This window comes from Ovis canadensis, chromosome 19, assembly GCF_042477335.2.
Source record: "Ovis canadensis isolate MfBH-ARS-UI-01 breed Bighorn chromosome 19, ARS-UI_OviCan_v2, whole genome shotgun sequence".
Classification (NCBI taxonomy): domain Eukaryota; kingdom Metazoa; phylum Chordata; class Mammalia; order Artiodactyla; family Bovidae; genus Ovis; species Ovis canadensis.
Window position 1 is genome coordinate 69425664 of NC_091263.1, and position 13682 is coordinate 69439345.

Sequence of the window (13682 nt, forward strand, 5' to 3'; positions counted from 1 at the left end):
TCTCACCCTGCAGCAGCAGTAATCTCGTTATAACACAAAGCTGCTCATACTGCCCACTGCTAAAGCTTTCCCCACTCTGCGCTCCAGCCTCAGCCCGGGGGATCATTTATCAGGACCCTCACATCCTTCCTCCTCCTGGCCACTGCTCTTGTCCCTTCAGGCTCTGGCTCACAAGTCACCTGCCCGGACCTCCTTGACGAGGTCGAACCTCTCAGTTACAAGGTCTCCTAGCGCAGAAGACCCTTCCTTCGTGGTGCATACCACCGACTTTCCATTCACTACTGTGACTACTTGACTAGCAGCTGCCTCCTCCCATAACAGCAGGTGGTACGCTGGCTGGGTAGGGTGGGTAGGACTGATTGATAGTGTCTGCAGCATCTGCAGTGCAGGCTTCCGTGGTGTAAATACAACTACCCTGACAGATTTCCAGCTGCCAGCAATTGTGGCTTGCAAAAATCCTGACAATGTCACCATCAGCTTCCCCCAGGTGGTCTGAGGGGGTTTCTAGCATCCCCCTGGGGCAGGCCTTGTATCTGCCCCCCTTAAGACCTGAAAAACAGCTCAGGAACCATTAAGTATTTGGTAAATGAATGAATGAACAATGCTGAAGTTTAAATAAGCCTTCAGGACAGTAATTGCTGATTCTAGAAGATAAAAGACTTCTAATGCTTGCCTCAGGAATGGGACTTCCCAGGTGGTACAGTGGTAAAGAATCTGCCTGCCAATGCAGGAGACGCAGGTTCAATCCCTGGGTCAGCAAGATCCCCTGGAGGAGGAAATGGCAACCCACTCCAGTATTCTTGCCTAGGAAATCCCATGGACAGAGGAGTTTGGTGGTCTGCAGTTCATGGGATCACAAAGAGTCAGACACACACACACACATACACACACCCCTCCAAGAAGAGCAGGGAGTCATGGCATTTCTGTTCTCTAAAGAACTATTTCTACATTTGTTTAACAAAATGTCTACATCAGGCACAGATTCCAAGTGCTTTTCAAGTGCTAACCCATTTACTTCTCATAGCAGTTAAAAGGCGGATATGTCTAGTATTCTCATTTTACAGATAAGGAAACTGAAGCTTAGAGTAATCTGCCTAGGTGGTAGAGCTGGGTTTTGAACACAGGAAGTTTGATGGTAGAACCCATGCTCCTAACGACTATGCTATGTTGCATCAGGACCAGCTCTGGAAATGAGCCATGCCGCGTTCCCCCATCTCTGCTCCAACCTAAGGACATCCAGCCCCTGGATATGGTGTGCACTCAGCAGGTCACTGAACCTAAACAAAGAAATAACCTAGTAGAAAACGTCCAAAGTTGAGGCTGTGAAGCGATAAGGGAGACGTGGGTTCTTCCGGATAAAGACAGAGAAAAAAGAGGAAGGCTTTTCAAGAGCCATGAAATAATCATGGAGATGGACTTTAAATATTTATTTACTGAATTCTAGCAAGAGGACACTGACCTGGTTAACTTTCATAAAGGGAAATGCTAAAACTCGAGAGGTGAGTTTGGGACATCAGGATTTGTACAGAGTTCTCCACATACGGTCTTGCTTCATCTTGAAGACCACCATGGGAGATGAGGATAATCAGCTCATGTTAATGAACTGGAGACATCAAAGCTCAGAAGTTAGGGGCGGTAGCCAATGCCACGGAACCCATCAGCAGAACTGAGCCTGGGTTCCCCACCCCCTCGTGCTGCTAGTTCACCTCGTGCTGCTAGTTCACGTTACTTCCCAAGCAGGTTTTGTAAAACCATAGCTGCTCAGAGGAAGTCAATTTCTGTAGCTAACTATGCTGATGGGCTGTACAAAGTGAAAATGTAATTAGATTTAAAGGAGGTTTACATAGATTCTGGGGTATAGCCTAATATTGCAATAACAAAATCCAGGAATATATCTCTAATTTCAGATGTAGCTGTTCACCTAACAAATGAACTCCTAGGCACTTATTATGTGTGGGGACCATCAAAGTCAAAGACGATCTTGACTGCTCATTCTGTATGCAGCACTGAGGATCACTGCAAAGAAAAGGAAAATGCTGATGCAGAGTTTTTAGCATGGGAGAAGATGGAATCAATCTAGAAGGAAAGTCTGGGACAATCAGATTGTGGGCATAATTCAAAATGCCAGGGTCAGGGATTTGATTTTATCCTGTAGGAAAAAAAGGACCAATGAAGGCATTTAAGCAGAGGAATGACATCACCACCACCTTCATCCTGATCACAATAAAAATAAAAAATACTACTCACAGAGCACCAACTGTGCTCAAGACAACTATCCCTCAAACTCAGCCCATGAGGTCATAACTAATATTAACCCCACATTACAGAGGAGAACCCTGAGGCAGAGGTAATACAGCTTGTAAGGGGCAGAGCCTGGATCTACCTGAGTCCAGTTCACTCTCACCCTAAACACTCCACAGGATCTCTGCTTTTGAGTATATGCAGGACAGCACCTGGGAGTGGAGGTTTGGGAGCTATCGGCATTTAGTTGGATGGCTAATGTAATGAGAAAGACCCAATTTCTTTGGGAGGGGGACCAGAGAAAGAGAGGAGGACCAGAGGAGCGGAAAGAGAAACAGGAAAAAAAAAAAAAAGGCAGGCAGTGGCAAGGAAACCAGGCACGTAGAAATTTTAAGAAGGAAAGACAGGTATAATGGTGCAGAAAGCTACCTAGAGATCAGGCAGGATGGGGAGGGACAAGGAACTGTAGGATCTGCCAACTTAAGAGGGCTTCCGGGACTTCACAGACAGCATTTTCAGGGGAGTGGCGGGGGTGGATGCCAGATTGCTGTGGGCTGAGGAATGAGTGGGAGGTGAAGATGGGGCAGGCAGCATGTAAACTTACTCTTTCAAGAAATATGATAGTGAGGGGGAGGGGAGGGAGGAAGCCTGAAAGGGGAAGATGGTAGCTGGAAGCATTTTCTTGGGGAGCTAGAGGTGGGAAGGGACTCAAGCAGGTGTACACCATAATGAAGGAGAAGCTGAGGCCACGAGACAGGGAGGCTCTTCTCCAGAGCCCCACAGAGAGCTCTAAGGGATGGATGGAAGGCTCGTTGGGTGGCGTTACAGACAGCTCACTTGGCTGGACTTCTTCAGGGCTGTGAAATCACAGAGCGAGGGTCTATCTCTGTGGCTCCTTGCAAACCTTACCTTCTTTTGCTTTTTTTCTTCCTCCCTTTAGCCTTTCCTTCTTCTCTCCACAAATACCTAATGAGCACCTACTATGTGCAGGTTCTTGTGTTAGGTTCTATGCCTTTTATAATAAACAAGGCGGGGCACATCACCCTCTCAGTTGAGTGGGAAGACAGATATTAAACAAGATGATACATAACTATATGTGACTACATAGCATATGATAATATTCATAAAGCACTTCCAATATACTAAATAGTTTGTAAGCATTTTCGTATTAACTCCACACACACATTTGTAACAAAAGCACTATTTGCAATATTGGTATTCCTATTTGCAAACCAGGAAACTGAGGCACAGAAATGTCAGATGACTTCACACGACTAAAAAGACTAAGATGAATGGCGGTTCAAATTAGATTCGCCCATTTCCACAGGCAAATCTAACTGCCACACTGTCCTGAGTCACTGTGTTTAGAACGGTGGGCGCCAGGATGGACAAGATCTGGAGTCGTCACTAGCCTAGGGGAGCTCACAGTCTGAGCGCTGGGAAGAAAGTTCATTTTCTTCCTTCTTCCACACTGTGGTCCCTGCCAACATTACTAGCATCACCTGGGCGCACACGTTCCAACAAACGCAAAAGCTCCAGTCCTGCCCCACCCACTAGATCAGGGTCTGCAGTTTAATAGGATGCGCAGGCGCTCAGACTGCAGAAGCCTGCTTTACAGCCGCTCCTCTTATTAGAGGTGAGATACTGAGACCCAGAAATTCGGAGATCACAGAGTGGGGAAACTTCAGGGCTTGGTGTCTGGAGCCCAGCCTAGGCCTGAATACATGCTTCCACTCTTAAAGAGGCCAGTGGGTAGGACACGGGGAGGGAGGGGGCGCGCGCAAGGTGCTCGGCGCGCGCAAGGTGCTCGGCGCGCGCAAGGTGCTCGGCGCGCGCAAGGTGCTCGGCGCGCGCAAGGTGCTCGGCGCGCGCAAGGTGCTCGGCGCGCGCAAGGTGCTCGGCGCGCGCAAGGTGCTCGGCGCGCGCAAGGTGCTCGCGGGCTCCCGGGCCCGGCCTAGCCGGGCTGAGGCGACGCGGGCGCCCGGCGGGGCCGGGCCGCCGCGTCCCCGTCCCCGTCTCCGCGCTGGCCCGGCCCGGCCCCTCAGCTCCACCCCCTGCCTCCCCCTCCCGCCCGCTCGCGCCTCCTGAAAAGCCAGCCCGCCCGGGGCGGCGGCGCAGAGCCGGGCCCGGCGCACGAGGAGGCAGCCAGCGCGGCCATGACGGCGGAGAAGGCGCTGCCTCTGGGCAACGGGAAGGCTGCCGAGGAGGCGCGGGAGTCTGAGGTGCTGAGCGGCGGCGGCGGGGGCGCGGTGTCCGCGCGCGACAAGCGCGACAAGGCGGTCCACGAGCGCGGCCACTGGAATAACAAGGTGGAGTTCGTGCTGAGCGTGGCGGGGGAGATCATCGGGCTGGGCAACGTGTGGCGCTTCCCCTACCTGTGCTACAAGAACGGCGGAGGTGAGGCGGCGCGCGGCCGCGAGGAGGACGGGGCGGGAGAAGGCGGCCCTGTGGGGGCGGGGAGCCGCCCCTCCCGCGCCTGCGTGCGGCGGGACCCCAGTCTCGCGGGGACGCCGGCCGGCCGCCCGGCCCCGGGGCCGCCGGGCGCGAGAGCGACCCCCCGCGCGACGCTCGCCGCCCAGTGCGCATGCTCGCGCCGCCGCTTCGCACCTGAGCGCGCCACCTGCTCGCACGCGGGCCCTCGTCCGCCGGCTGTGTGTCCCGGCCCCGGGGGCGTGCGGTGCCGACCGCGGCCGGGAGCCCTTGGCGGGAGTTCGGGGGCAGGAGGCAGTCCCCTGGAGCCTCCGCTTTCCTGACTGGAAACGCGCGTGAAGGAAAGGGGACTTTGGTCATCCGAGCAGCTTCGGGGTTCTGAGGGCTTCCCGAAATGCCAGCCTCTGGACTCGACTTAACTTACCTCATCTCGTTTCACAGTCGTCTTTGTAGGTGGGGGTATATACCCCGTTTTGCAGGGGAGGAAACTGAGGGACAGAGAAGTCGCTCACTCCCCAGGGGGAAGGGTGGGGTTCCGACACCACAGGCCTGGTTTTAAAGTGCGATTGGACGCACAAGCGGCAGAACTTTTTTAGGTGAGGCCCGTTGCCGTTTGGTTTTCCTTCCTTTCATTTGCCCGTAGGGCCCTTTCTAGGACTGTCTGGTGGGAAGATGGGCACCGAACAGCTTCTTTGACTGGTCTCAGAACAGTCAGCAACAGTACTGACTTGCTGCTTAGAAGGTGCTCAGAGCTTGCCGGGGTCAGGGAAACGAAGGTGAGCACAGAGTCGTTTCTAGTGGCAGCATGTCCGAGGCTGCGTGGTGGAGACGCAACAGTTAAGTCCTCAGATGTCCCAGCTCCAAGAAGGGCGCGGGGGGTGGGGGGTGGGGGGCTCCAGACTTGAGGAGCCCCCACCTGTCATATCAACAGGAGAGCTGGCAGGGCCATGGCAAGGGACCCTGTGAAACCTCAAGGGGCACAGTTTCTGCAGAGAAAAGCCCATGTCCGTGTAATCCTCCTTCTCTTTGCTGTGTCCCTCCAGCGGATCCCCAGAGCCCAGCAAAGGTGCCTCAGAGGTTTGGCAGGGACAGTCAGAGTGAACTCCGGGTGATGGTGATGGACAGGGAGGCCTGGCGTGCTGCGATTCATGGGGTCGCAAAGAGTCGAACACGACTGAGCGACTGAACTGAACTGAACTGAACACTGTCGGGCTTTACGGGGCAGGACTTCCTGTGCGGGCAGCTGCAGGGAGAGCGAGAAGGGGACTGCTTGGCCAGGGCCCTTTTCTTTGGAGACATTCATCCTGAAGGCACAGGCTGCTCCAAGCCTGCTCTGCACTGGTAATGAAGTGGCCGCCGGTGTCGGTGGCTTGGCACGGGGAGAGAGGGAGTGGCCTCAGAGACCCCGAACGTGCCCTGAGCCCTCCGCTGGGAACCTGCCTCTCCTTTTTGCGCATTCAGCCTGTGTAAGCTGCTGTGTCCGCTTAGACGCCTGTGGAAACCCTTTAGGATCGTCCCAGGCAAGAGTTGTTTAAACCTCTCCTTTTTTTTTTAAAGCAGGAAATTGTTATACCAAAACCAGAAACGCATTCTTAAAATCAGAACATTGTATAAGCTGCATTAATTACAAACTCTCAGATTAAAAAAAAAAAAAAGTTGTAGTGAGTACAGTTTAAAAATGAGTCTTTTTTTTTTTTTTAACTCTTAACAAGAATCTCCGCTGGGTGTACAGATATCCTGGTTTAATTATCTTAAGGATTACTAGCTTTGTGAATAGAGAGGCCACAAGGCTTTCAGAAAGTGTCATTTTATTTTAAATTACAGCATGTTAGGGAAACTTCTGTGGCTTGTCTTAATCAGATTCAGCAAACAGACCCTTTTATCTTTCAGGCACTTTTTGCTTTCTAATATAGTTGGGGTATCTGCTTATCAACTGTTTAACTTTCTTTAAAAAAAATCTACAGGGCTCTACTCTTAAGTTGCAACAATACTTTAGTATTTCTTTCCCGATGTGAAACTTTGTAAAAATAGAAAAGCTAAGACCCTTTCACAACCTGGTAAATATTGTCCTATTACCAGGATTGATCAAAATCATTGCTGTTAATCCTGGGTTAAAGGGACTTCATTTAGCAAAAAGCAATTTCAGTGAAAGCCTTCATTCGCAAGATCAGATGGTGGGGAATAGCTTGTGTTTTCATGCTTTGTTATTAGACAGGAGAGAGAGAATGAGGGATTTGGAAAAATCCCTTTCTGCTTGTAATGGCTCATGTTCACCTCAGTTATTTAATTTGTTTCACAGAAAGGCCCAGGCGGTGGGTATTGTGTTTCAAAATGGGAGCACTAAAGCTTACGGTGGTCTTTTCTCCAGACTGATTCAAAGCCAGCCTCTCTGGCTGTATTCTTGCTATGAACTCCTCGTATCTCACCTCCATACCTGGTGCTCATGTACAGGGACCTGTTACTGCTCATTGTGTGTTTCCTTAATAATGCCTTTCTTTATAAATATTTTTTGCAGATTACTTCCAAAGTAAAAAGAAGAGGCCCCCTCCCCTGGCCGGTTGAGGTTACTTTGTAATATAAAAGGAGGCTGCAGCATTCAGGGAGGGAATAGATTTGACTTGTGCTGGAGGGTCCAATGCGTAAATGAAAGAGTCAAGCATATTACGCAGTTTCTTAAACTTTGTCATCTTAACTGTACAACCATTCTGTGAGATAAGTGGTGCAGTTCGTACGTATTAAAGGCTTATTTTACAGGTGAAGAAGTTGAGGCTGGAAGATGTGACATGGACTTACTCAAGGGAGTAGGTGGCAGAGAGCCCAAACCCAGGCTCACATTGTCTGACTCTGGTCCTCATAGCAGGAACTCAAGCTCAGAGCATATGCTGTCTTGCCTCTAACAGGTTATTCAAGGGCTGAAGTGGCAGAAGCAACTTTAACTTCATTCCTTTCCTTTGCATCTTTGCAGGGGCATTCCTGATTCCCTATGTGGTGTTTTTTATATGCTGTGGGATTCCTGTTTTTTTCCTGGAAACAGCTCTGGGACAGTTTACGAGTGAAGGTGGCATTACATGTTGGAGGAAAGTGTGCCCTTTATTTGAAGGTACGTGCTGAGTTAATCAGAACATGAAAGAGTGCCTGGGTATTGTCAGGCTGTGAAGGGCAGCTTTTTTTAACAAGTTGGAGAGGGACTCAGATCACTGCCTTTTCTTTGTTCTTTCAGGCATTGGTTATGCAACGCAGGTGATTGAGGCCCATCTAAACGTGTACTACATTATCATCCTGGCATGGGCCATTTTCTACCTGAGCAACTGCTTCACCACCGAGCTCCCCTGGGCCACCTGTGGCCACGAGTGGAACACAGGTATGGCCTCCCTAGAGGCTCTCTCTGCTGGTCTTACTGGGCGAGCTGGGATTGATGGTGTGTCACATGTCTTGCTGTGAGTTCAGGTTCCACTAAAGCTGGGGGTCATTTCTGTGCCTGGTCTGCATACTCGCATGAGCTGAGCACTAGCCCAGGGACTGGTACAGGGAGAAGAATTGTGGCTTTCTTAACCTTGCTTTGCCAAATATAGAGGCTGTGTCCTTTGGGCACACAGTAAGGATGCAAGTATGAAGTGCTAAACTGAGATCCAGGGCTTCAGGCTGTGATTCCAGCCCTGCCTCTGAGTGTCAGATTTTCCTCTCTAAAATGAAGGGGTTAGACTAGATCAAGGGTTGCAGACAGGAGGGCTATCGGCCAATTAGGCTTTAAATCGGTGACCAGCCCATTTCAAAAATGTGTTTGTTGTATTTGTATTTTCTTTTTTTTTTTTTTGTATTTGTATTTTCAAAAGTTGCAAAATCAGAAGGCCGGGGATGAAAATCCAGATTCCCAGCTTCTCTTGAAAAGTTAAAAAGGTCTGGCAACAGCAGAGCCACATTCCCACAGTCACGCTTGGCAGCAGTGGCCGCAGCTGAGAAACGGCTGCTGTCTGTGGGTGAAGCATCCGTCCTCAAGCTGGCCACAGTCCCCACCCAGCTCATACAGCTCCTTTATTCTACCTGTCCACCCCAGTAGACACTTGCATTCACCCCCCTCCTCCTCCCTTCAATGGGTAACTTTTGAGATTACTTTGGATTCTGATATACTGCTTACTTATCAATTTGTCAACCTGTCAGGACTGAGTCTTACAATCTAGGGAAGACAAATACTTCTCAACCCCTGTGTATGGAGACTGCTCTGTACAGACATCACTAATCGATGGCAGAACTCTTCTATTTTGAGTCTAGTTTTGACCTCAGAGCTCTGCTCAGGACTGCTCTAGACAGTCACTGCCTTTTGACTGCAGTCAACATACCTGCTGTAATGTATTCACCATCTGTGTTGTAACCTGTGGTTAGGTTGTCCCTGTAAGTGGCCAGTCATCCTGAAAGCTGAGATACAGTAGACAGGGCAGGATGCTGCTCACTGGCAGAAGGAACAGCAGTCATTAGGCCAAGAAAATGATGTGAACTAGCTTTTATCCCTGCAAAAGCTTGCCTTGTTTCCCCACCCAGCACATATTTTGGGGGGGTTGAGGGGAGTCTCATTTTCTTTCCCTGGTTCTTCACCTTTCTTTGCCCAGAAGCATAATCAAGATGTTTATCAAACTAAAGTTCAAGGACATATTCTTGGAAGTCTGCAAGTTGTCCATGATAAATTAATTGGGCAAATTTATTTTGAGGATACTCTAAAATAGGTGCATGTTCTAATCATCTGTACATTCACTTTATAAATGAGGATGGTTGGGGATCTCAATGCCTGACGTTGTCCACCTTGACAATTTAAGATGCATTCTTGGTGAATAGGATGATGGTGACCAAGGGAAAAAGAGATTTAATTCGTAAATGGTCACTGATACTAAGTCCAGACAAGAATGCAATGAACTGTAGGAACAAAGGTTCTGCAGACCAGAGAAAAATGGCGATAGAACTAAATCTCAAATAGCGCATGGAAAAATAAGCAAGTTTAACTCCACAGACCTTGCCTCCTACCTGTCAGGTCCATTTTTCTGTTGGGAAGTCAGTTTAATCTCACAAGATGGCATTATCGTGCACACCCATTTTATGCTATCAATTTGAATTGTGTTGGTTCAGTAGTATGGTTGGTATTTAGCTTGTAAAATCTGGCTTTAGAGTTGTTTGAATACTTGAATCACATAGGCTTTATAACTCATTGCTTACTCTTTATAAATGATTAAATATCATTTTAATAAAAATGCCTTGTCAACTTTGGTTGTCTGAGAAGTTTTTTTACTCTAGAAAAAAAAAAATTTGAGAGATACTGTATTAGAGAATCTGATTAAAGCCGAGGGCTCCTTGCTCTAGAAAAAGGCACAACGGCACATTCAGGCATTTTGCTTATAACTTTAGGTTCCCAGACTTCTCTTAGGATTGGCTGTGGACCCCACAGACCATCTCCCTTCCTGGTATGGTTAGCACTTGTCCAGAGAAGTGGGAAGGGAGCAGACACTTGGGGGGCTTTTCCCCCAGTGGGCTGCAAAGCTTTCTTCCACTAATTTGCACTCCCCTTTCTCTGAAGGCATGTCAACACTTGTAATGTGTGAAGTGTCATGTACAGGAGGGCTTCATGCTCCAGTGATTATAGATGTGGTTGGAGGGTTTGTGCATACATGAGCGGAGTGAAGGGCCAGCGTGAAGCTAAATGCAGGCTTCAGGCTGGTCACCGTGCTGGGGGCAGGGGCTTTGAAGTGAGTGGGCGCACGCGACGCTGTCCTCAGGGAGCTCACAGCCTGGTGACTAAGGCGGCTCTATGAACAGGGAGGTGCTGTAAAGAGACCTGGATTCCATGGTGGCAGACAGAACCAGGCAATAACCATGGCAAAGGAGTGGAGCCTTGGCTGGACTGTTTTCTTCCCCTAACTGGCTGGTAACTTGTGAGCAGGGAGAAGGTATGGGCAGAGGTCCCTTGACTACTTCTGACCCTTGATTCATCCTCTTTGAAATGAAGGGAGTTGGAGAAGGAAGTTTCTTGGAGGACCTTGAAGTTCTAACTGCCTTAGAATTCAGGAGAGGGAGATCAAAGAAGGCTTCCTGGAGGAGAGGACAATAGGCTGATCTGGGCTCAAATGACGGACACTCATGTTTTTACCTTGAGATTCAAATCCCCTTTGGTCATCAAGTCTCATGAAATGAGAAGAGATATTCAATAAATCCTTTCTTAGACTGAGTGAGTGAGGGAATGATGAAGGAACCAGGGATTCTTTACACATTCGGATATTGTTTCATCTAATTGTCGGGTCTTTATGAAGCAGCTGTGACTTTAGCCTGAGTCTCACCTGCGTGATTGGCCCAGGGACACCATGGCTGATGCCCTTTTTTATCCCTCATGTTCCTGCCAGGGTGGAACAGGTAGATGCCATGAACAAGCCTTAGGCAGGGAAGTGGAAAAGGTGAAAGATTCAGGAGGAAAGAATTGGACAGGGCGTACTAGTGGGAAATAGAGGGAGGAGGTGCCCTACCCCCAAAACGTCTTCTCTGGTTGGAATCAAGCCAAGCCTCCCTGTTAAACTGTTTGTACGTGATTGATTTTCCCCGCAGCGCTCTCTGAGGCATGTTTACCTGGAGCGGCTGGGTAAAAACCACCTGGTTGCACCATTGGCTCTGAATGTTGTCTAAGCTCCAGCCCTTGCAGAGGGTAATTTTCTTGTGTTTCTTGTCCTGTTTCCTGCTGCAGAGAACTGCGTGGAGTTCCAGAAACTGAACGTGACCAACCACAGCCATGTGTCCTTGCAGAACGCCACCTCTCCTGTCATGGAGTTTTGGGAGTAAGTGGAAACACCTTGTCTCCTTCGGCCTGTGGAGTCTCTGCCCTGGTTGCCCCCACCCCACCCCTGAAAAAAGCCTGACCCTGCTTCCAGCCTCCAGCCTCCAGCCTCCAGCCTCGAACTTCCTGGCTTCTGTGGGCATTTCTTTAGAAGCCAGAATGGAGATCTTGAGAGGTTTTCCAAAGGGGCACAGATGAGAAAAATGCTTTCTCGTTCTTTGTTGACATTTCAGCATGCCTGGTTACTTACTATGGCAAGAAGTGCTTGGTAAAATGATGGGCAGTTTAAAAGTTCATTTTTAGCAAAAGAGAAGGTTTGGACTGTTTGCAATAAACCAAGTCAAGAGTATATTTAGCCTGGAAAGCAGAAGTCTCCTGGGGGGACAGGTTGGCTTTCATTCAGTAGCTGCAAGGTCACGTGGAAAGGATGTAGATCAACTTGAATAGGGAGAGGCTGTAAAGAAACAAGTACTTAAGGAAGCGTGCAGCCCACAGTGTTGCCTGCAAGTACTTTCACAGGTTGTGAGCCCTCATACCTGGAAGTGTTTGACCAACAGAAGGCTGTTGATGGTTTTGGGGACAGTGCCTGAATCCACTGACTTCATAGGCAGTAGTTGTATGGGTGGGCATTTTCCCAGAGACGGGCATTTTTCATCAGTGTTCCAGAGGGATCTGTGGCCCTTGGAGTTGTAGGGCTGCCATATACAGTTGTATAAGTTGTTCACTGCACAACCCTAGAGGGCAACATTTACATTGTGAATATGCAGAATTGTGCAGTGCCCCAGGAATTGAAGAAAAGTCTCCTCTATGGGTTGAAGACTGGATAAAGGCTCACTGAGGCTTTTCAGTTTGAAAAGGTCTGACTTCATTGAGGAACCTCCCCTACCCTAGTGCTGATGAATAGTAGTGTAGAGAAGCAATGGTTTTATGAGTGATTTTTTAAAAAAATTTAACCAGATACCATTCTTAGGGTGTGGCTTTTCTTCATTATTTATGTGTAGTATACAGGAGTTTCAACTATATTGAATTCAAAGCTGCCAGTATTTTTCTTTTCGGTTTGCACAGTGAGTGTCTTATTTAAGATATAGTTCCCTACCTCAAAGTTGCAAAACAAACAAACAAACAAAATATATATATATATTTCTGGGTTTTCTTCTAAGAGTTTTAAGTTTTTTTTCACATTCAGGAATATAATCTACCTGGAATATTATTTCGTATAAGATATGAAGTAGGAATCCAGTTTTGTTTTTTATATAAATAACCAACTTCTCCAGCAGTATTTGCTGAATCATTCATACTTTCCTTACTGATTTGTAATGCCATCTTCCATATAAAGTTTTACTAAAAGCATAGATCTGTTTGAGGGCACTGTGATCTCTTCATCTATTTTGCTACCTGTGTATCAGTACTATACCTAAAGTTTAATTTTAAGCCTTGAACCCACAAGACAGGTCCCTTACTTTGCTGTTTTCCAAAATTATTTTAGTCTTCCAGATGAATTTTAGGATAAGCTTGTCAGGTTAAAAATACAATAACAATAAAGAACAACTCTGTGGGGACTTCGGTTGGGAGGATAATGAATTTATAGGTTAATCTGAGAAAACTGACACCTTTGTGATTAAGCCCCTCTGTTCATGAACATGGTATAGCCCTCAGTTTATTTAGGTTGTTTAAAATGCCTGATGAAGTAGTGCTACCTAATGTGGTTGGCAAAGAAGCATCGCATGGTTGGAAACGCAAACTCACCAGCTCTATCCAGACCTTCTGTTGTTCAGTTGCTCAGTCATGTCTGATTCTTCACGACCCCATGGACTGTAGCATGCCCAGGTTCCCCCCTTCACTATCTCCCGGAGTTTGCTCAAACTCATATTCACTGAGTCAGTGATGCTCTATTTGACTATGACCTACTGAGTCAGTCAAATTGATCATGTATGCGACATTGTGCCGGAGTGGAGGCTGCTTTGTGTGTGTGGGGGTGGGGGTGGGAGGGGCGCTACCTGGCCTTTTCCAGCCTCAGTGGACTATAGTTTCCTATAAGAATGTTTTGGACCTGCACATTTGAGGATGGCAAAAGATGGTCTCTGTGGTCCCTTAGAGAACAGAAACCGAAGTCCTACACTGGACGAGGTCTCTATGTAACTTACATTGTTGTGTACCATTCATTTCCTTTGTAATGTGTATGGGAAACCTGGACTCAGTTCTTATT

General features: G+C 48.2%; 1 protein-coding gene across 3 annotated transcripts in view; it reads left to right on the plus strand.

The window, feature by feature from the left end:
• Positions 1 to 4107: 4107 nt before the first annotated feature.
• SLC6A11 (solute carrier family 6 member 11) overlaps positions 4108 to 13682 on the plus strand; it is a 124056-nt gene continuing 114481 nt past the window's right edge. For 2 of the 3 annotated variants that reach the window (XM_069562444.1, XM_069562443.1), the window contains exons 1-4: positions 4146 to 4638; positions 7637 to 7771; positions 7892 to 8032; positions 11387 to 11477. In XM_069562444.1, the coding sequence (XP_069418545.1) occupies positions 4398 to 4638; positions 7637 to 7771; positions 7892 to 8032; positions 11387 to 11477 (608 nt within the window). In that variant the 5' untranslated portion in view covers positions 4146 to 4397. Of the gene's footprint in view, positions 4639 to 7636; positions 7772 to 7891; positions 8033 to 11386; positions 11478 to 13682 lie in introns of all 3 variants that reach the window. The other variant, XM_069562445.1, reaches the window with a different exon arrangement.